General features: G+C 38.0%; 1 protein-coding gene across 6 annotated transcripts; it reads left to right on the top strand.

The window, feature by feature from the left end:
• The first annotated feature begins 964 nt into the window (after positions 1 to 964).
• MARF1 (meiosis regulator and mRNA stability factor 1) lies at positions 965 to 23,309 on the top strand. Of its 6 annotated transcripts, none has more exons than XM_015876831.2 (27): positions 965 to 1,107; positions 2,337 to 2,544; positions 4,015 to 4,161; positions 5,602 to 5,776; positions 6,211 to 6,437; positions 7,180 to 7,297; positions 7,805 to 7,977; positions 8,739 to 9,173; positions 9,733 to 9,896; positions 9,982 to 10,143; positions 10,813 to 11,002; positions 11,516 to 11,694; positions 12,584 to 12,664; positions 12,957 to 13,193; positions 13,911 to 14,030; positions 14,372 to 14,547; positions 14,756 to 14,976; positions 15,687 to 15,829; positions 16,061 to 16,194; positions 16,712 to 16,914; positions 17,306 to 17,533; positions 18,195 to 18,425; positions 18,511 to 18,723; positions 19,402 to 19,462; positions 19,558 to 19,698; positions 20,252 to 20,422; positions 20,866 to 23,309. In XM_015876831.2, the coding sequence occupies exons 2-27, from the start codon at positions 2,398 to 2,400 to the stop codon at positions 21,096 to 21,098; spliced, it is 4,710 nt and encodes a 1,569-aa protein (XP_015732317.1). In that variant the 5' UTR covers positions 965 to 1,107; positions 2,337 to 2,397; the 3' UTR covers positions 21,099 to 23,309. The 6 variants fall into 6 exon arrangements, with proteins under 6 accessions (XP_015732317.1, XP_015732315.1, XP_015732312.1 ...); XM_015876829.2 differs by having other exon boundaries at positions 4,015 to 4,677; positions 20,959 to 23,309; XM_015876826.2 differs by having other exon boundaries at positions 4,015 to 4,677.
• The last annotated feature ends 441 nt before the right edge of the window (positions 23,310 to 23,750 follow it).

Below are 23,750 nucleotides of genomic sequence, written 5' to 3'. Positions count from 1 at the left end.
ATATATACACTGTTTGCGAGTCAGGGACAAATAATGCTTTACCTCGTTATTTTTCAATAATTCTTTGAGGATGCTGTGAGTGCACAAACGACACCTGAAATATACATGAACTTTTAAAATAGTTTTCACCTTGAAATGCTGGTAAAACACAGCAAAATCTCTGAGATTTCAGAGGAATCTGTTTAGCCTCTCGTCTGGCTCCAAAACAGCACAACAAATGCTGACAGACACCAGAGGCTCAGAGGTGCTGCTGTACACAAGCAATAAATATTAACAGAAAGATAAATCGAGGACTTGGACAAATATCACCGTGTCACTTACACCGCAAAGACAGCGCCGTCTGAGAAGGCCTGTACCCTGCTCTGTAACTTCCCGCCTCCTGAAGAGGCTCAGCTCCCTGAAATGGTTTTAAGTTAAAAGAGGGAAGATTTAGGTTGGATGTTATGGGGAAGTTCTTTACTAGGAGAGTGGTTAGGTCCTGGAACAGGCTGCCCAGGGAGGTTGTGGATGCCCCGTCCTTGGAGGTGTTCAAGACCAGGTTGGACGGGGCCATGGGCAACCTGATCTATGGGGTCTCTATGGGGTCTCTATGGGGTCTCTATGGGGTCTATGGGGTCTCTATGGGGATCTATGGGGTCTCCTGGGCAACCTGATCTAGTAAAGGTGTATGTTTTGTGGCCCTGCCAGGCAGGGGGGTTGGAACTACATGATCCTTGAGGTCCCTTCCAACCCGGGTCATTCTCTGTGATTCTGTGAGAGCCAAGAAACAAGTCCCGATTACGGACATTGGCACCATCCCTCTGTCCCGCTCCTCTGAGAGACCCTCCACGCCGTGAGGTAACTCTGGTACCACATCACACACCAGCCCCGCCCCCGCCCGCCCCTCTCTTCCCTCGCCCCCCCGCACTGTAAAAGCCGCCGCCCCCGGCCTGGCGGGGAGGAGGAGGGAGTGGGGTGTTGTTACGGCAGCCGTCTGCACGACAGCGGGCTGCTTTCCGGCGCTCGGCGGCGCTTGACGGCGGAAGGAGCAGCGGCGGGGGAGGGAGGACAACAAAGGGGTGTGAGGGCGGCGGAATGTGAGGGACGGCGGCGCCGGGGGCGGCTCAGGTGAGGCCGGGGGAGGCACTGGAAGGGGGAAAGAAGCGGACGGGCCGTGTTGCTCCCGCTCGCTCGGGGCTGCTCCCGCGGCACGGAGGGCCGTGCGGAACGCTGCGGCCCGGGGCTGCTGGGCCCGCTCCTCCGTGAGTTGCAGCCGCCTCAACCGGAGGAGCTTCCCAACGGCCCCGGCACTGAGCTGCCCGCGGGGCACAGCCGCCGTTTGGCCCGTAGTGCCGCGGGCTGCGCCTCCATCCTGGGAGCGGGCAGCGGGCCGGGCTCAGTGTCGCCCCCTGGGCTGGGGGCTGCGAGTGTCGAGGGCTGTCCTGGTGTCCGTGTGCTTACTTATATTTAGTCGCTTTAATTCGTGAGCAGAATGCCTCTGTTGGGTATTATTTAACTTCAAAAGCGACCCACTCGAGGGTTATAGAAGTTTTTAATTTAATACTTTCTGTTGGAGTGTTTACACGTTGTGTGAATAAACATTTTTGCTTCTTTTTGAGGAAAAGTGGAATTTGTGGTTAAAAATAACGTTGGTGCAAAGTCAGTATTACAGGGCATAATCCTTGGGGCTTGTGGTGAACATTAAATGTGGATAAACCACAGAGCTGTAGTTTAATCAATGTGGCCCATAGTTGGAGGATATGTTGCCTTCCTTTCTAATTGTAGGTTGTTCTGGTGGCGCATCCTTCTGCCTTGTGGTTCCATAAAGCTGAGCTGATGCAGTGGGACTGTGAAACTGCCTGAGAACTACAAGGACAGCTTGTTAATCTTAATGATTTAAAAACTGGAATTGTATACTAGATGATGTGCGCTTAATACGTGTGTATGTAGCTCTTTAAATGAGTGCAAGAACAATGAATATGCAGTCTGAATCTTCCAGCTGAGCTCACTTTCATCTGGTTTGTAATCAGTGAGCTAGTCTTGAAAGCTTACCCCATGGCTTCCCTTTCTGGGATAGTGCCATGAAAGTTTCTGGGAGCTGTTTCATGTAAGCAGCAATGCATTTTTGGGATTTTATAGGTAATACCATAGGCTTAAACAAGCTTTTCTTTATATTTCTTTGCCTGTATGGTGAATCATGAGGAGTATTTCTGTAATAGAGATGAATAGTCAAGGCTGTGGCCCATGCATAATTAAATTTGAGTTAAATAATGGAGGAGTGTGATGTAGCGAATTCATAAGACCACCATGATCTTGGCTTCCTTAACCTGAAGTGAAATGTTGTTTTTTTTCTTTAGCAGGTGGAAAGAATGAAAGGAAGGAGGGATGGAAGAATGTTGAACTGTTTTGTTTGGTTGTATGATGGAAGGAAACAGGACAGAGAACCTCTGTAATAGATCTTTTGGATGGCTTCAGCGACAAGAGAATGATGTTAAACCATGGCTCTGGAAACTTTCTAATTGCTTTTCTGCTGCTGAGAAGACTTTGCCTTGTAGTGCGAAAAAGGTAATTTTTTGGTTTGCTAAAACTTTATCAGCATGGCTGATAAACTGGTACAGAGCAGTATACCTGACTGTGGTTATGACTAAGAGGAGCAAGTAGGGAGGGCAGAAAGAGCAAACAGCAGCTACTGTGCTGTGAGCAAGGTCTGCCTGGAAGCTTCAGGCCTTTAATTGTGTCCACAGCTCTCATCAGTTTTGGCGAAAAGCAAGTTTTGCTTGACTGTTTTTACTCTATATTTGTGTGTTGGGAGTAATAGAAGTTGCACTGTAAGTGCATAGGGCAGATTCTTGGTAGCTCCATGAATCTGTTGCTGAAGAGTGGGGTAGGAAAGTACTCTCTGTGCTTTCAGATCTTACAGACTTGGAGAGATGTTTATTGTTTTCTGAACTAGATATGTATTGGTTAGTTGTGGATGCTGCTCTAAATAAATGTCTAATTATCCCTATTTTTTTTTCTTCAAGTGTTTGTTCTATAACTGTTCTAACACTTGTTACTCTATATCTTAAAAGTATAGGAGTAACAGTCTAACATCTCTTTAAGCAAGCAAGCTCCAGCACTTAAGTAATGTCTGTGCTTGTTCCATCTGTCTTTAGTTAAAAAGCAAAGGGGAAATGGGTGGACACATAAGTTTGTCATTTCATGCTGAAGGTGGTAGGAGTAGATTCTCCTGTAAATTCTGTAAATTCTCAAGCTAAATGCATTAATTCTTTCAGGTGGACTTTTATTCTTCAATGCATAAGATAAGGCATCAGGAAAGTAATGGTTTTGAACTTCAGTAACCCATTACTCATTGCTGTGTTGTAGGCAGTGCACAAAGCTCAATTCAGAAAGTGAAAGTTGTTTCAAAGTACTAATCTAAAGCCTTGGGACAGCTGTATGCAGGTTTGCTGTACTGACTTTCATTTCTGGTGCTTCTCATAACCTTCTCGTAACCTTGTGTATGTTTTCATTGCAGTCCTTGTGTGTACATTTTGTTAGTTTAGAGCAGGTGAAAAGCATGTATGGTTATGAGAATTTAGTCTTCTGTTCTCTTTTTCATACGATTTCTAATTTTTAATGTATTACTTTGAAAACTTAATCTATTGGAAATCATCAAAAGATCAAAAAAACCTCCAAACTGTGCCTTTCTGTTACTTTATCCATTTGGTTAGCTCTTAAACATTCTTTTTGCCCTGTGGCTGAATAGTATTTCTCAAACTTAGCTAAAAAGTTTTCTGCTTTTCAAATCATGTTTTTAGAGACTTGTTTCTGTTTGGCTTATGCCTCTTTGTTTCTTTCTAAAACCCATTGGTACTTAAATACCTCAGGCTCCCATGTAAAACTAGCATTTATTTTACAACAGGTGCTGATATTTTTACATGCTCAGTCAGTGAGGTAAAGATAACCCTTCAAACAATGTGAAAATATGCAATATTTATATTAAAACATTGTTTTAAACACGTTTCTGAATGTAACTGAGTGTTCATTTTCCAGAAGGATTACATGGAGAACCAGAAAGGTGTTGTAGAATCGAAGGATGCTTCATCTCATAATGCTGGCTCTAAGTTATTTCCAGCTGTGCCGCTTCCTGATGTTCATCCTCTTCAGCAACAGCAAATACAGCTTTCTCCTGGCCCGAAAGTAAGCTGCTGTGCTCATGGCTCTGACTCTTGTACTCCACAAATGCATTGTGGTGTTGGTGATGGTAGTGTGATTCACCCTGGCACAGTATTAGACTCAAAAAGCACTGGGACGATTACTTGTCAAGTAGGGTCAGGATTTGCTTTCCCTTCTACATCTTCACTGAAGAACCCTCCAGCTAGAAGCAATTTGGCAGGTATTGCCAGTGAATTCCCTGGCATGTGCATAGAAAACAGTGTATCTTCCTATCAACATCTACCCTGTTGTGGAAAACTTCATTTCCAGTCCTGTCATGGTAATGTGCACAAACTGCATCAGTTCCCAGCCCTTCAGAGCTGCACATCTTCTGGCTATTTTCCTTGTTCTGAATTCACAAGTGGGGCTACAGGCCGCTTGGACGAGCATATTGCACAGTCGGAGCTAACATCACATGTGTGCGCCAACCCTTTGCACCTAAGTGTGGCACCTTCAGTTTGTTTAAAGGGCTCTCACTACTGCAGTGACTGCTTGAATAAGGTTTGTACACATCGCGTTTTTTTGTTTATTAATTGTGGTATATGGTTAATGTTGAAGTAATAAAGCCTGAGCAAAATGCTAATTTCCGTGGGTTATGGTTTCCATTTTCCTTGGTGGTGCATGGTTCACATGTAGTAGGATCCCCTTGCAGGCTAGCTCTTTTCTGAAGCGACATTCAGCTTAATGAAAAGATGAGACACAGTGTATCTGTAACATTGTCGGAGTTTTGACTGAATTCAGAGGGTGGTTCTCTCCTTGGCAGCTCCAGACAAGATTTTCTGTGGTGGTGATGCAGAAAATGCAAATAACGTTTGAGTGCCTTTGTGTACTGATTAGTAAAGATCCACTTGTAAGTCATGAAATATGAGGCTTTATGGGTGTCCTTATTTAGTTTGGGCCTACTTTAGTCTTCCCAAACCTGTAACTTATGCTTCAGTACTGGCTTGGTACTCCTTAGAACTTGAATTAATAGGAAATTCAAGTGAAATGATAATCTGCTTTGGAGGATGTGTTACTTGAAAATTCAATTTACGGAAATGAAAATATTTCTGCATTGAATTCATAAAATTAAGTGGTGAAATCAGTATATTTTGATGAGAAGGTGAAGTTGAGCCTTGCACTCTCCATTGCATTGATTTATCATGGTAGGTGTTCCTTAATACATTACCATCTTTTTGAAGGTGGTGATATTCATACACAGAGTTTAATAGGATCCTTCTTTGCATTTGGAAATTTGGAGCATAGTGTGCTAGGAAATAGTCTAGGGCTGGAAGCATCCTTCGTACACTGATACTGCTGTTAAATAGCTTGCTAGATTATTTTCAAACTTGCCTTCATTGCAGATGGGGAATTGAATGTTTTTACTCTGAAGTAGTGTGTGTTTGCATTTAAAAAAATATCAATTTTGTGAAACTTTCCCAACAGCCAACCAGGAACAGCCTAGTTGATGCTGCTAAAATCTGGCCAAATATTCCTCCACCAAATACAAAGACAGCACCTGTTTCTATCCCAATATGTAATGGCTGTGGAACCCAAGGAACAGGAAATGAGAAGAGTTTGCTACTAGCGAGCAGTCTTGGCAAATCACCACAGAAATATGGTAAACATTTGTTAGAAACTTGTACTTAGCTGTCTTCCTTAAGAGAACCCAATGTAACAGTACTTAAATTGCACTGTTTTCTGGGGACTTCTACGAAATTACAGGCTAAACTGTAGGTCATACTTTGTATGTTTTAAGCATTGTAATCTGGTTAACTTCCCATATATTTCATAGTTTGCATACAGTTTTTTGACAATCGTATTTTTAAGATGTTAAAAACTAGAAAAATTATTCAAGAAGTTTGAGCATATTTTCTGGTTATATGTGAAAACAAGTCCTTTACCTATGCTTTAAAAAGTATTTTCTTACTCTGTTGCCTTTACTGTATCTGTAAAGGGATAATGTTTATACTTACACTGTAACCTTTAAGTGTATATACAGTGTTGTTTCTTTTGTATTTGGTGATTAAAATAACCTGTGTTAAACCTGTACAGGATCTCCAGAAGTTGCAGTCACGGGCCAAGTCCTGGAAAACCTCCCTCCCATTGGAGTCTTCTGGGATATTGAAAACTGCTCAGTACCCACTGGCCGTTCAGCTGTAGCAGTTGTACAAAGAATTCGTGAGAAGTTTTTTAAAGGTCACAGAGAAGCAGAATTCATCTGTGTGTGTGACATTAGTAAAGAAAATAAAGAAGTTATTCAGGAGCTGAACAACTGTCAGGTATGAAGAAGGCATTACCCTATTACTTGAGAATTTGTGTTTTAATTTACTAATAAATGTATTTCTACATAGTGTTATCTCAGTATTGTCTTTCAAAACCATGAATGTGGCCTTAAACAGGTAACTTAAATGTTTTAACTTCAGTTAGTGAATATTGTGCTGGTTAATGAGTTCTGTTGTAAATGAGTGGTATTCATTGGGTTACCTTTTAACCATTTGCTTTTTCATTAGTACCTTTTTTTGGTATCTGATATTTTCTGTGCAGGTTTCTACATCACAAATCCTCAGTCACAATCTTGCAGATGTGATAGCAAATTCTGTTACTGGATAGTATTAGTTGAACAATTTATCCTGTAGTATTAGCTTGTTATTTGTTAATATATGCTTTGGTGAGGTAAAGTGATCTTATAAGACTACTTAGCATGTTTGTCACTCATCTATTTAAAAATGAGAGTTTGTGGAATATTTTTGTATTAGCAGCATATACTCTTAACATATGCGAAGTGTGGAAATTGGGTTTTAACAAAGAATAGTAGATGGCATCCCTAAGGCAGTGCTGAGCAACTAGCAGTGGAGCTCACTGCTCTTTGGAGCAAATTAGCATCTATATGTGTTGAAAATCATCAGTTGCCTCTTAAAGAGAAGCTGTAAGGGAAAGCTTGTAAATGTTTATTTTAAAATAAATCTAATTAGCACAAGTCACCTTCAAGCCTTTCTTGAGAGCATCTCTGCGTTTCCACAGGTGACTGTTGCACACATCAATGCTACTGCAAAGAATGCTGCTGATGATAAACTTAGACAGAGTCTTAGGAGGTTTGCTGATACACACACTGCACCTGCCACTGTGGTTCTTGTGTCAAGTAAGTATCGGCAGTGCTAATCTCTGGCACAGAATTCTGTTCTTCAATAATACTTCTGCATGTGGCAGAGTATCTCTCCTTTCCAACAGTAGTGTTTAGAACCAGCTTTATCTGAATTGCTTAATTAGAATTAATGGTCTTGCTGGCAGCAAAAGTAGGCACAGTAAGAGCAGCTCAAGTATAATTGCTGTGTATTTTAGGTTCCCCCCCTTAAGTTGTAGTCTGTATTAAGCTAAACATCTTTTGTTATGAAAATTTACAGTAGCAGTCAAGTACCTTGCTGATAGATTGCTAGAAGTTAATACTATGGGGTAATCCAACTCTGAGTTGGAATGCAACTGCTGTTTTAAGTTGCATTTACTGCAGGCTTGTTTCTGTTGGTGCTTTTTCATTAGGAGTCTTCAGTAATGTGTAAAAACTGATGAGTGAAGTCGAGGGTTTTGTTTGTTTAATCCATGATTTGTGCTTTTTCCAATGTGCTTATCTTGTTTGTTTCCCTACCCCCAGCGGATGTAAACTTTGCTTTGGAACTCAGCGACTTGAGACATCGTCATGGTTTTCGGATAATTTTGGTACACAAAAACCAAGCCTCAGAAGCTCTCTTACATCATGCTCATGAACTTGTTTGTTTTGAAGAGTTTATTTCAGACTTGCCACCGAGGTTACCACTGAAAATGCCGGTAAGGTTTTATGTTCTTAATTCAACAGACGCTTCCAAGTGTCAAACCCATCTTTCTCTATTCTAGAGGGAAAGGAGGCTTAGACTATGCATTATTTTTATGCGGAGACGTGTCTGTTATGTATTTGACTGTCTGTAATTTAGTTACTTGTTTGTATGTTTTCTACCTTAAGAATAAAAGGATGAGATAATAAAAGAACAAAGTATCTTACTGAAGTACAACAGCAAGGTCACATGCTTTTCACTAAATATTTTATTAGGTAATGTATCTTATGTTTCCACTGGCAGAAAGTAGGGTAAGAACTTAGCGGTACATTAAGAGAGCTTTGTGATGCTTTCTTAATTGAAACTGGCTTAGGGTTAGGTTTTTTTCCTCTTGGTAATGCTATCTGGATTTGCTGTGTTACCTTTGCTCAGCACATAACCTTTTCTTTCTTGGAAAGAGCTTCCTTAACTGTGTTTATCTGCATTTGTATACTATGTAGCATTCTTGGGTTGCAATTGGGCTCTGTTACCTGAAGAAGTAATCAGGTATTGATCCATTAGAGTTTGTAGATTGTTTAATCCTTACAACACAAAGGAGATGGTAGTTTCAGAACTTACCTTGGTATTAGTTTTCTAAATGCATTGAAAGTTGTGGAAAAATCTTTTTTCTTTTTGTAAGGTAGGGCACGTCAGCAAAATCAGTGTAAAATATGTAAAATGTTCTGGAACAGTATGTGAATATTCTGACAAATTAAAAATCTTTCTCCCTTGAAACAGGCATGCCATGCACTATTGTATGTTTACAATCTGCCCACAAACAGAGACAGTAAAAGTGTCAGTAATAGACTCAGACGTTTGTCAGATAATTGTGGAGGAAAGGTCCTGAGCATTTCTGGAAGCAGTGCAATTCTCCGCTTTTTAAATCAAGAAAGTGCTGAGCGTGCTCGGAAGCGAATGGAAAATGAAGATGTTTTTGGCAACAGGATTGTAGTCTCTTTTGCTCCCCGAAACAAAGATCTTAATGAAACAAAAAGCTCCAACTTTGTTGGAACTGAAAAAGTGAAGTCTCCCAAAAAAGTTAACAGGAGTACAAAGCTTTGTATCATCAACAAAGATGGAAGTGATCAGTCTTCTGGTACCAAAGGTTCTGTTGGGAGAGGATTACAGAGTCATGGATCAGTCATCAAACCCACAAATGTTAAAAGTTTACAGGTATCATTTTGTTCTACCTTATTTAGTGTCCTTGCTTTCTGTCATGTTTTGAGAATTGTTTCTATCAGAGTTGTGTTTTAACTAGTCAGTCCTGGTTTATGTATAAACTAATGAGTATATATCTCCTACAGGAATATGTTATACATCTGCTATATGTTATATCTCTCTATCTAGAGATACTGCTGGTATTTACTGAATTTTGGATCTTACATCAGTTTTGACTTCTGTTGTAGAATCATGAATCAGACTGGCTTGAGTTTAAAGGGACCTTGTAGATCTAGTTCTGCAGGCAGTATTGATCAGGTGGTGTAGAGTATAACACTAAGTGATTGACTCATAGTTTTAAAGGACACAAGGACAAATAATACAGGCAGCAAAAATATTACTTCAGTTCATCATTGACCATTTATTGCTTTCTGTCATAGTAAATCAAATACCTCTTGGTTGAGGTTCCAATGGCAATCTAATTAAAGAAGGAATTCAGCTTTTTGTTACAAAGAAAGGTTCTAGCAAAAAATGTTTGGTGCTTTTATGCTGACCTTTCTCCTGTTCTCTATAGGAGCTATGCCGTCTTGAATCAAAGACAATCAGTAGAAATACTGAAAGCCAGCAAGAACAGCTACAAGAAATTCCTTCTCAGAATAACTCTAATGCAGCAGCTCCTGTATCTCTGACAACAAAAAAAAGTGGAATTGGAGAATCATCCTGTAAAAGTAGTTATAAGTATGTTCAAAATTAACTACTAATGTCACATTTTAATGTGAATTATGCAACATAATGAATTTTCTTTTTGTGTATTTGCAAATAGGAAAGAGACTTCTGTTTCCCGGAGTACTACAAATTCCCCTGTAGATAAAAAGGATAAAGATGAAGCTATATTTCAAGTCAGTTATCCCTCTGCTTTCAGTAAGCTGACAGCCTCAAGACAACTCAGTCCTTTATTTGTATCTCAGAGTTGCTGGTCATCTCGGTAAGCTGTTTTCCTTATTTGAAAGGTACAGTGTGACTGGCCAGTGCTAGGCCTTTTCCATTCTCTGTATTACATCTTGATATCTACATGTGGAATTGCCTATAGTAGACCCATTAACGCAGTAATGCTAATTCATGCGAAAATGAACGGTTGTTACAGCGCTAGCTGACAGAATGAGTATAACAGAGGTCAGCTTTTATCAGAAACTTGGTAAAAGCTTGCATAAGGTAATTCTAAAGCTTCTGAGAAATCTTCAGGGGTATTAGCCATCTTGTGTCTCCTAATTTCAATGGCATTCCTAGTACAAATTTCTCCAGGTCTATGAAGATTTCTTTGAGGCTTAAATATCTTCTATCTGTCAATTACTTAAAATAATGTGAATGAGTTTGCTTTTTGTTGCGTTCAATAAAATGGTGGGAGGCTCTGGAACCAAATAGATTAAATTTGGGCCCTTTTGATATATCAGTGACTTTTATCTGTAGCATAGGGAATACTTGATCTGGTTTTGTTTGTATGAAATTTGTTTTTGCATGTATAAATACATGTAGTAGGAAATTGCCTTCAAAGTGTTATATTTATGTACTTGATGTGTGTCTCTTTGATCTGTTTCAGTATGTATATGAATTATGCAGTAACTACTTCTGTTCATACTTCTTTTGTTTTACCCAGGAGCATGTCTCCAAACCTCTCAAATAGATCATCTCCACTCACATTTAATGTAGTAAATCATACCAGTGGTACAGACTGTCCTGATCCTTTTGCAAATGGTGCAGATATTCAGATCAGCAATATTGATTACAGATTGTCCAGAAAAGAATTGCAGCAAACTTTACAAGAAACTTTCTCAAGACATGGAAAGGTAAAGGGTAAAATACATTCAATAAATCTTTTTATAGAGTTCATATTTGTATCTTTGTATTTGTGGTCTAGCTTTGAGTAGGAGTAGAAAGCTATCAAATATAACTTCTACGCAATACTGTGCTTAAATGAAGTTTCCTTATTCTCAAAAAAAAAAAAAAAAACGAAAAAAAAACCAACAACCTGGAGAACATATCAGTAAAAGAAAACAAGTAAAGATTGTTTGTAGTGATGCTACTTATGTGGTCTGTAGATGACATTCTGGCATTCTTTTCATACAGAAGGTGGCACGTCTATTAAAGAAGTACCATGGTCTTGCCTTGTCAAAGGCTCTTTATGTTTGATTATTGTTTGCATTGTCATGTTGCCCAAGGCTTGTCTTACTCTGTTCCCTTTTCAATTGAAAAGGTTGGTAAAAGAAAGACTGGCATGCTTGTTAGCTTGGCTTAAATTAATATTTAAGAGTAAATGCATAAGATTGTTTTTTGTTTTGTTTTGTTTTTTTCCCTTTCAGGTAAAGTGTGTTGAGCTCAGTCCTCATACAGACTACCAGCTGAAGGCTACAGTGCAAATGGAAAATCTGCAAGAAGCAATTAGTGCTGTCAACAGTCTTCACAGATACAGAATTGGCAGTAAAAGGATCCAGGTCTCGTTAGCAACGGGAGCTGCTAATAAATCACTCTCTCTCCTTAGGTAATGAACATTCCCTAATTGTCATTATGTGTCTTTTTAGTAATTAAGAGTTAAAATACAGAGTGAAAGAATTATAGGAAAACCAAGTAACGTCTGTTAAAAAACCTGATGAATGTGCTAAATACAACAAGGCTGGCAGTTTTCAGTTGAGCACTTTTACACTGATTATGTTTAAAGAGACTACACCTCTTCTTGATAGGGTGCTTATGCTGGACTTTAATTACTATTTTTGTAGTACTGTGTGCCTCAGTGTATTTTGAGTTAAGAATACATATGTTATTGCTTTCTCCATAAAATGCATATGAATTGTCTCTTTAAGGAAGAAGATGCACATTTTAAATCCACTTACAATTTCAGATCTGTTTTCTGTGTGGAAGATGCTACTAGAGTGCAAATACAAATATTGTTTCTCTTTTTTCCTTATTGAAAGAAAAAGTAGAAAAAAAAAACCCTCATTTTTGTCTCAAAACAGTGTGTGATGTGTGCAGTGTTCTTCAGTTCTCTTGGCATTGCGTAACTTACAACTTTATTTCTTCAGTAGTAGTTCATGCCAATTCCAAGTTCATAATGTAAAGATCAGGCTGGTAACTTGTAGCACTACAGCTGTAATGCTATTTTTTTATAGATACTGAAACTCTTACTACTGCCTCTAAAAGACTCTGGTGTTTCAGAGATGCCAACCAGATGAGTTACAAATAGATACTATTTGTACTCAACTGATGTGAAGTGTTGTTTTTCATAGTGCTGGAGTGGAAGGGAATACATTTTGTCCTGTTATCATGCTTATTCATAAAATATATCTGTGAACATCTTCCAAGCAGGACCAAATGTTAAATAGCTGTTTTTAATATTGACTTTTTTTAATAACACTGTGAAACTTTTCTTACAGCTCAGAAACTGTCTCCATTCTCCAGGATGCACCTGCTTGTTGTCTGCCTGTGTTCAAGTTCTCAGAAATCTATGAGAAAAAGTAAGTTCTAAATTGTTCTTGGTTGGTATATCACAGTAAAATTGAGTTTTGTGACTGTTTACTAGAAATGATAGAAACTAACCCAGTAGATGTTTTGCTGTTAGGTGTTGCAATGTATCTGTTGAGAGCCCATGACTGTGATACAGGGGATGTAGTTCTAGTGCTTTACTTTATTCATCCCCACATAGAAAAATTGGTTTGTACTGATCAGTTTCTATAGGATTATTTCTACAGTATTCTTGTTTTATAAGCATAAAATGAAAATTTGTGTATCAAATTTTTTTTCTTTTAGATTTGGACGTAAGTTAATTGTATCAGACCTTTACAAACTAACAGATACTGTGTCAATCCGTGACCAAGGAGGTGGGCGGTTGGTGTGTCTCCTACCCAGCAGCCAAGCCCGGCAAAGTCCCCTGGGATCTTCACAGTCACACGATGGTTCATCAGCAAACTGTAGTCCTATAATATTTGAAGAGTTGGAATATCACGAGCCTGTTTGTAAGCAGCATTGCCTGAATAAAGACGTTATGTAAGCTGTGTATAAAATATTACATAATACTATGAAGTACTTGAACAGCATTTTACATTAGCAGCTGTATTGAAGTTGAGAAGGCTCTCATATAACATGCCTATGTCATTATGTAGTTGTATTGCAGTAATTCAGTTGGGCAGAAAATAGATAACTGAATTTTCTAGGCAGTTCTCATGGATCTGCCCTTTCAGTAACTTTTTGCTCTTAACTTAGCTGCCAAGCATGAATGCTACTTAGAAGCTGAAAGGTATGCTAACCTTCTGTTGTTACATCAGAAGTGTATAGTTCTCATAGTTTTAGCTTGGAGATCCATGTAATTATGGCAAGAACTGATCTACCTCTTGTCCTCTGGTTATCTTTAGTAAATCATTATTCATACAGGGTTGAAGACTTCCTGAAGCTGCATAATAAATATTTCATTTTATTCAACAGCAGCCAGGGTGTGCTACTGTTGCAGTTATTAGATGTTCACTTATCACTGCCTGGTATTTGGTGCAATGCTGCTATATGTTTAGTCAAATGATGTAAAGTAATTGTCTTCTGAAAACCTGCTATAGTTGACTCTTTAATGACAAAAAGATTGTAGATGCTTGTGACTGTCCTGTAGAATTGTCATGCAGTATCTGTGTATTGTGTATGCTATAGTTGTGCACAGGTATAAAATATGCTCAACCTAAGCATTAACCTATGGAATTCAATCTCTTCTTACTACAGTGAACATGAGTTTGATCCAGATTCTTACAGAATTCCTTTTGCAATCTTATCTCTGAAGGCATTTGCTCCCCAAGTTCACAGTCTTCTACAGACCCATGAGGGTACTGTGCCTTTACTAAGGTAAAGTAGTTTAAATTAATCTTTCAGTGTAAGGGCTGAAATCATAGTATCTAAATTGTTATCGATGGCTGTTGTAATGCTCTGAATCTACCTGCTATGATAAATCTCTAGGCCTCATATGTTCATCTTTACAGGAAATAAATTCCTTATAAGATTATGAATTTAAGATCTGAATGCAGAATTAAGTAAAGTTCAAGGTGCATTTTTCAATATTAACTTAATCAAGAGTTCTGTGATCTATTAGTAAACTATTAAAGCCTTTTCCTCAGGAATAATAATGTTTTAAGGCTTTTTACAGTAGTATTTTAGTGTATAATAGAAGCTTTCTTCTCTTTCTAAAGCTTTCCTGATTGTTATATGTCAGAGTTCAATGACCTTGAAATGGTGCCAGAAGGCCAGGGTGGTGTTCCTTTAGAACACTTAATTACCTGTGTTCCTGGAGTGAATATTGCCACTGCTCAAAATGGCATTAAAGTTATTAAGTGGATACATAACAAACCACCTCCTCCTACCACAGGTAAGTAGTTCTTTGATATTTTTTTTAATGAACCTCTTTACTAAAACACTTCAACAATCATACAAGTCATTTTATGCTATTCTTTTAAATTTAAGTTTTAGCTTAATTTCCATTTATTCTTGTTCTGATTTTTGTCAGAAATCTGCAAGGATTAGTGGAAGACTACTAATGGAAAGCTCAGTAACAAACTTTTTCTTTTTTTTGGTAGACCCTTGGCTTCTACGTTCTAAGAGCCCTGTAGGTAATCCTCAACTTATTCAGTTCAGTAGAGAAGTGATAGATCTACTTAAAAGCCAGCCATCCTGCATCATACCTGTCAGTAAATTTATCCCAACATACCATCATCACTTTGCAAAACAGTGCCGTGTGTCTGACTATGGGTATTCCAAGTTAATGGAGTTGTTGGAAGCTGTGCCTCATGTCCTGCAGGTGAGTTATGTGGCACTGCTCCTTTATTTCAGAGAACTGTACTTGTATGTTGGACTTTCTGAAATGAATACATTGCTGGTTGTTATAATAAATCCTATGGCACTTTTTGTCAACCTAGAAAAGATGGTAATTGAACCTTGGAGGATAACTGCTTTCTTTTTTTAAGAAATGCTCTATTTCATCTCTATTCTCCCAACCCTCCCTTAGTGCAACTGTGGAAATGAACAATTTATTCTAAATCTCTGGTAGAAAGTTTGAAGCTTCTTTAGGCTTTGTCTGGTGCTTGGGTAAAGAAGCTGAAGTTGTGCTGTTTATCATAGGAACACAGCAAGCATTTGAGTGCCAGTGAGTTAGTCTGTATAACCTGTGGCTTGAGGGATTTTGGTGTGAAGTAACACAGCATGTGGCCTTACATTTAAAAAATAAAAGAAGCTACTGTGACCATGTTTTGTTTTCTCCAAACCAAGGCTTTAAAGTAGCCAATTAATCATGTGCAACAACTACAATAGCACTTATGGAGGAAGTAATTCTTGATGGCATATATTCCATATACAAAGTGTATGGCTTCACAGGGTTGCCTTTGAAAATGTTCTTTTTATCCTTTTTATTTTTTTTTTCAAGTCTATCTGTATTAGAATTGTCTTCTAACTGTTTTTCTTGTTCAATATAAATTTTAATGAGACAAGTGATCAAATAAAACTTTCTTTCAGATTCTTGGTATGGGTTCCAAGCGCTTGTTAACTCTAACGCACAGAGCTCAAGTGAAACGCTTCACTCAAGACTTACTGAAACTTCTGAAATCTCAGGCCAGTAAGCAAGTTATTGTAAGGGAATTCTTACAAGCGTATCACTGGTAAGTTATCTTTTGATTAGGCAGGAAGAATTAGGCATGTCTCTACAAATGGGGATCAGTGCTTTTAATCTTAGTATATTCCATCTTTGCTGCAGTATTGAATTTCAAACGTCTAATAAGAATTAGAAGCTTATCTAATAGCATTTCACTATATGTTAGCTCAAAGCTTACACATTTTTTTTGTGTCCTATGAGAGTATTAAAATGTTATACAATTTTTATAAACTTTCAGGTGTTTCTCTAAGGATTGGGATGTTACTGAGTATGGAGTATGTGAACTGGCTGATATAATATCAGAAATTCCAGATACAACTATTTGCTTGTCACAGCAAGATAATGAAATGGTAATTTGTATTCCCAAGAGAGGTACGTCAGTGTACTTTTTCTTAGTGTTGTCAAAGAAATTGTTCTTGGAGTATTTTAAAACTGGTGAAATAGAACACAGTGATGCTGGCTTTCTAGTTTTGATCTTTCTACTTATACAACTATCCCTATAACAAAAAGGAAGCTAGAAAAGTAAAGAATGTTGCTCTATAAGGAAATGTTCTTTTATTAAAAAAAGGTAGGAAAGCAGATAGTAAAAGCAAAATAACACTGCTACTACTGCATGTAGTTATGTTTTCTGTGGCATGACTGAAGGTGAAATTTGCTATGCAGAAATAACCAGCTCTGAAATGTTTGGCTGATTAAGAAACTGCAAAATGCTGATGACTTTGTTTTGGGCTTTGCATTTGTAATTTCAGGACAGGTCTGTAACATTATCAGAAAACATGACCTGGTATGATGTGAGAAATCTGAAAATCGCTGCATTTTATTACTATATTCTTCTGCATTTTGAAGTAGTTTAGTACATATCTATAGCTTTATTTTTTCTGATTTTTAGAACGCACACAGGAGGAAATTGAAAGAACCAAACAATTTTCTAAAGAGGTGGTAGACTTACTGCGCCATCAGCCCCATTTTCGAATGCCCTTCAGTAAATTTATTCCTTCTTACCACCACCATTTTGGTCGACAGTGCAAACTCGCTTACTATGGTTTTACAAAACTGCTTGAACTCTTTGAAGCCATACCAGAGGTCTTGCAAGTAAGTTCTAAAATACTAAGCTATATTAAATGTTTAGCTGACGAGGTCTGCACAACTGTTGCTTACAGTGGGAGCTTACTTCAGTCTAAGTTAGACTGTGTTTCTAATGCTAGCTAGATGTTTTTAGAACTTTGATATATGTGTTAGTAAGAATTGCCCCAAGGTTTTAGCATATTGAGGTTAGATTGTGTTAATCTTGCAGACAGTGGCTAACTTTAAGCTTTGTTACTTCACAAGCTATGCTGCTTTTGCTTACTGATGGTTATCTTACAAGGTAGTTGAGCCTTGCTCCATAGCTAATGACTGCAATCACTGAATTTTAGTTGCAGATGATTTTCTTCAGTCAAACGAGGTAACTCACTTTTTAACAAAATGCAATTTTGGTTTGCAGGTGTTGGAATGTGGGGAAGAGAAAATTCTCACACTCACAGAGGTGGAACAAGTTAAAGCAGTAGCTGCCCAGTTTGTTAAACTGCTGCGGTCTCAAAAAGACAACTGTCTAATGATGACGGATTTACTGTCAGAGTACAGCAAGACATTTGGGTATACACTGCGTCTTCATGACTATGATGTTAGCTCAGTTCCAGCTTTAATGCAAAAACTTTGTCATGTTGTAAAGGTAATGTTCAGTCTTTTGTTGCTAATCCTTTAAAAGAGTATCTGATATGTAAAGTATTTCTATCTCTAAATGCTTATTCCAGTACACTTAGTGGTGTACTTCACAAATTGAGGGAGAATTACAAAGAGATTTTAAATGTATCTTCAAAAACCCTTTGTTCTTGCCAACTTTTTTAGTGGAAAATTAATCCACACTTCAGGTTTTGTTTAAAATACTCAAATGACAATAGAAATTGTCTGTTTTCCTGCCTAACTTTAGCTGTTTAGGAGTGGTTATTTCCCACAAAAATAGTAGATCTTAGCCTCCTAATGTTTTGTATTTGATTTTTTTCATACTTTTTTTTCATTTAACTCTAAAATGCATAAATCTTGTCTGTAGAAAAGGAAGATTAGAGTTATGTAGATACAGATGCATTTTCTTAATTGCTTCCATGCTGTTATTCCAGCAGCTGGTGATCAGGCTGGAGCTTAGTCAGGCGTGGAACAAAAAATGGAACTGTCTGTATGGACAAAAACTAGTATTAAAATTTAGTATTTTAAGTTCTGTTGATGTTTATAGTGTGTTTAACTGGAGTAGTATCCAATACTGGAATGTATCATGTGATCGTGTTAATTTAGGGATCTTTCCCATCCCTAACTCTACTGCAAATTCATTTTTGTAGGTGGTTGACACAGAGTCTGGCAAGCAAATTCAGCTGATAAATAGAAAATCTTTGCGGACTCTCACTGCCCAGTTACTGGTCTTGTTGATGTCTTGGGATGGAGCATCCTTTCTTTCTGTTGAGCAACTCAAACAGCACTATGAAACAATCCATAGTACTTCTCTTAATCCATGTGAATATGGATTTATGACCTTAACTGAGCTCCTGAAGAGTCTTCCTTACTTGGTTGAGGTATGAAAGTTCTATTTCCTCTGCTGTGTTCTACTTCTAAAAAGTATGATATGTAAACTTTTCCTTTTTTTTCTTTTTTTGATAGGTTTTTACCAATGGTGCAGAAGAAGAATATGTTAAGCTTACAAATCTATACATGTTTGCAAAGAATGTGAGGTCCTTACTTCACACTTACCATTATCAGCAGATTTTTCTTCATGAGTTCCCACTTGCATATAGCAAGTACACAGGAGAGGTGCTGCAGCCCAAAGCATATGGATGCAATAACTTAGAAGAGCTCTTGGGAGCAATTCCACAGGTGTGAAGAATTGTTTTGTACAGTTACATCAAGTTTTTTGCATGAACTAAAAATAGTTAAAACAGCTGATGGTTCTGGTATTTGGTGAGAATTACTGGTATAATAATGTTCAAGTGGGCTTTTAGCAGTAGTATTTTAGAGTAGCTTCTCAGAAACCTTTGTTATGCAATAAAACAAACTTAAGTTCTTCATCTGATTTTGCTTAAGAATTGTTCCCAGTAAGATCACAAACATTCTTGGCATCTTTATCAAATCAATTCATTTTTGTTTTAATGAAGAATTGTACAGTAACTGAGGTTCAGTTTTGTTTAAGGTAGGTTATTGCTTTTAGGAGTGAAAAGCAATGGCAGTTTGTCACAAGAATCATAATGGAATTTTGCTGTGGTATATTGTTGTCCTTGCATTTCAGTGTTCTAGGTTAATTTTGTGACCCAGTTCATGGCTTTTAAGTAAACTGATAGTTAGGAGAAGTGGAAATGCTTCTAGTTCTGTGATTTGCCTTTCATCTTTGGCAAGAATTATTTTGACAAAGCTTTTACTTACATAGCGTGGTACAAATCAGCTACATGATTTAGTTTACTATTAGGAATTTCATTGCAAGGTTGGATGAATGCAGTGAGTAAACTGTTCTGGGCTTTGTGGTTAGGATGTGCTGACAATTCTGTGTTTTCTCTATAGGTGGTCTGGATTAAAGGACATGGCCATAAGAGAATCGTGGTACTGAAAAATGATATGAAAAGTAAGTCATTTTGATTTTGAGCCTGTGTCTTGGCTTTCTGTATTCTTTAAGTGGTGACTCCAGTAAATGAATCAAATGAACTTCCCTTTTTGTAGCTCGTTTTAGCTCACCTAGTTTTCCCCCTGCTGATCATGTGGATGATCATGGAAGTCAACTTGATGACCATAATGGACATATAATGGAGACCCCAGGATCAACTTCATCAATGGAATTAAGTCTAGGAACACCTAGCAATGGTAATACAAAATTGATTGATAGAAGAAATTGCTTATCTTTACTTTAGGGAAGTAAGCAAAGTAGCATGGGGAAAGCTGTGTGAGTTAGAGAGAATATTTGCAGAAATGTTTTGTGGTTTGAAAGCTGCTGATCTTATCCTAGGCTGTACAGTTAGGCACGTGCCCTTTTGACAAGAGCATCTGTTATTTTTACTGCAATATCGTTTCATGTGGATTTTAGTGGAAGTTTTGTCGGTCTGTACGGTATAGATCTGCAGGGGAGTTGTCTAGTAAGTGGCCCCTCTCAGTTCCTCAGCTATGTTTGTTATTCAAGTTTGGCAAACACTGGATTTTGCTCTAGGGGTATTCCTACTCAGGTAAGCACTAAGTGTAATATAGCTCTGTCTGTTGTGTTGTAATTAGTTGTTAGATGCTTTTCATCCTAACAAAGTGAAATTAGCATGTGATGTAGCTTCCAGATCATCACGTTTGAGAATTTGCATTTACCAGCTATGAAGCAGCAGTACCTTCACAGCTTACAGATACCTTGAAAGTTATTCTTTTTTTTTTTAAGCTCCTAATCAAACTGAACAAGAACTTCTTTGCCTCACAAATACATCTCCTGTTGACCTCTTGTGCGAGCCAGTTCCTTCCTGCTTACCGTCTCCCCAGCTGAGACCTGATCCAGTGGTTCTTGAGTCTGCTGACCTAATTCAATTTGAGGAACGTCCTGTACCTCTCTCTGGTAGGAGCTTACTTGCCTATATTGTATTACTTATTGTGATGGTTCCTATAACCTAGAAAACAGAACATAAATCTACATATTCTACAGTAGAATGTATTGGAGGTGCTGATATCTTCTGTAGGGTGACTTTTGTAGTCACCTTATATCCCCACCACTAAAACAACATTTTGCTAACCCATAGCAGTCTTTTTTACCCACTTTTATAGGGCTTTATGAGCATGGACAGGCTTAATTTGAAAATCAAATCTCAGAAGCCATATGCAATACAAACAGTAGAGCATAAAGCAAATGTCACACCAGTTGTAGGGATGAACATGATATACTTCCTGATTTCGAGTCTGGCCAATAAGTTTCTTTAAACACTTCTCTGGTAATAGGCAGTTAAGTATTCCCCTTTCCCAAGAACAGTGCATTAATAAGTTGAATTGCTTTGCTTATTTTAGAGATGATGATTTTAACTGAAGAAGAAAAACAAAGAATTGTTACCACAGCTCAAGAGAAATTGACTTCTGGTTCTGTGTCATCTTGCACTGCAGAGAGTACTTCAGTGCCTCCCTGTCACTCCTCTGAAACGCAACTAAACAAGGAAGCAATGGACAGCCCAGCCAAAAAGCAACACAAGAACAAGGTGAAATTGGCAGCAAACTTCTCACTTGCACCCGTAACAAAGCTTTAACTCTTCCTTTGAGTGTGGAAACGAATACCTATGGACTCTGCACAAAGTCAAGCTTTTTGCTAGCCCTTATGTATTTTAATGAAAGGCCTAGAAGAATCAGTTTGTATTTAAGTGTGTTCTGTGAAGATTTTGTTCCTCTTACACTGAATGCAGCTATTAGCAGAGCGGAATTTTTTCTGTTATTTTGGGGAAGAAAAAAATCCAGCATTCATTAAATTATTATTAAATTTTACAGTTTCTCATAAATGTGTGTTCAGTAAGAGCAAAACATGAATTGAACTAAAATGGGACAGATTTTATTTTCCTTAAGCCTTGTTGGTGGCGTAATCATACATGTAGCATATTACACTCTATAGGCTGTTGCTTACTGGTATTGTTTTGGACAGTATTAATGCATGATCTGTCTTTCAAAAGCCTGTTAAGAAGTTTTAACTTGCTGACCTGCAGTGACAAGAGTTGAGGGAGTCAATTGTCATCCGGGGAAAAATGAGTTCTGTGCCCTTTCTGATGACTGGTAGCTGCATTGTAAGTTCTTCTGGGTTAAGGATGTCTGTAGAAGATTATGTGGACTTGTTTGTAAAAACTTGTTTTAAATATTTTCTGTACTTCTCAGTTCCGTTTAGGAGCTTCCTAGGACACTGATGTTTTAAGCTTCCCTTTTATGTTTAGTTCCAGTCTGGTGTGGTTTTGATTAACAAAAGGACTGTTTTGGTGTCATGAGCTTGAGATACAGACACACATTTTTATTGTGTCTAGCAATGAAGTTAAGATGATTCTGATATTTCTGAAATATGCATTGAATGCATAAATGACAGATAGTGGAGCAGGTCCTATTGAAGTGTTTTGTGCTGGAAGGTATTGATGCTATTTTCACCTTTAAGGAAAGTTCTAACTACACGTGGAAAATCTAAGGTTGTTCTGCTTAACCTTGTTTTCAATTTTTAAGCATCTTTTGTAAATGGGAAGCTTATTCTTCAGTGTGTCTTTTAGCTGTGTCTGTTTTTATTCTAAAACTTACTCCTAGTGTTGGAAGCTTTCTTCAATTTGTGGTATCTTGTGTTGGCTTTTCTAAGGGCCAGATCTGGAAGAGAGATTAAGTCAGTGGACAACCTCGACTCTAGTTAGCAGTGTGTGAGACTTCATACCCGTACTGGGTAACCGTGGCATTTACAATGGGTTGTATTTGCCAGGCAGCAAATAAATTGCTTGATGTATTGAAAGAACCTATACCAGAGGGATCCCACTGGCCAACTGTTTTTGTTTTTAAGGTGGATTATATTGTAATATGTAAGGAATGAACATGGGCTCTAATTTTTTCAGCCAACAACAGGAAATGCCACTGAATTTAATGGCTATAGACAGAATTTTACTGGTTGTATTTTGTTATAAAATCTTTTAAATTTAGACTCTCATGACCTGTGGTAAACTTATAGCCATTGTGAATGCAGAGAAACACTTGGAAGTTTTTCTGAGCATTGTGGCACAGTATCTGAGTCCTCAGTAAATCTCTGCAGACATCCTGCTATAGAAAGTGAAATTTACAAGTATGCTTTCTTGGAATGCTTTTAATGAGTTTGAGTTAAATGCAAGAATATCTGCTTTCACCTTACGTTTGATGAAGTTGATGCTGAGCACTTAGATTTTTCTTTCAGATGAACATACGTTGGAGAAAAATATTTTCATAAGTTGCAGCTCCAAGTTACGTAAAATACTGAAGATCCACTTCTTTGGTGCTTCAGAGAATAAGATGATATTTGTCAAAGTGAGTCTGGCTGTTAAACCATTTATGGTGGTCAGCGTATCTTTTCTGGGTTCATGTGATTCTGATGAAATTGCTGTTTGGAAGTAATAAAATAATACTTTTGAGAAGTTGTGTTCATAGTGTAACAAAATAGCTATTTGAATTGCAATATATTTTTTTATCCAAAGGGTTAAATGAATGATGTGACTTACAGATTTAAAAGTATGACAACCATGAAGTTCTTTAATTTAACAATTAAATGTACTACTTCAAATTCATGTCTGTTGAAGAAGGAGAAAGATGTCACTGAAGCCCTCAGTTTATGCACTATCATTATCTTGGAGTGGGAGGGAGGAGAAATTCTTTTCTTAGCTGTCTACTTTGTTTGGACACTTTATTTTGTGGCTCAAGTGCTGTTTTGTGTGTTGGGACCAAACAGTTGTGTCAATAAAATTTTCAAGCAAGCAGAACTCTTGTCCTTTTCTGATGGAATTGGGGCGTGGGGGGGGGACAGGCAGACAAAATCTGGATGTTCCATCCTCTCTCCCCATGTATTGCTGGTTTTGAGCCAACATCCCTGAGTTGGACTGTAGGTTTATGCTTAAAACTTTCTGTTGAGCTGATTTGGGTCTTGAAGTGACACTCAGTTCTATTTGGACCATTATTTTCCTATTGCAGGGCTTGGAGCTCCATGAGTTCATTCTGGAACTGCTGTGAGGTTTCAGAGCTGTGTGACAGTCACGATGCTGGGAAGCTGTTTGCTTTCCTGCAGGGCCTGATGGAGGAACTTCTTTTCAGTGAGATCTATTTAAGTTGCAATACTAGCTCAGAAAGTCCTTTTTCTTGCAGAATAGTAACCCTTGTTTTGAAAAATACAGCAGTGTAGTGAATGCATCCCATTCTAATCCGTA

This window comes from Coturnix japonica, chromosome 14, assembly GCF_001577835.2.
Source record: "Coturnix japonica isolate 7356 chromosome 14, Coturnix japonica 2.1, whole genome shotgun sequence".
Classification (NCBI taxonomy): domain Eukaryota; kingdom Metazoa; phylum Chordata; class Aves; order Galliformes; family Phasianidae; genus Coturnix; species Coturnix japonica.
Note: the sequence above shows the minus strand (reverse complement) of the source record. Positions and strands in the feature narration are given on the sequence as shown.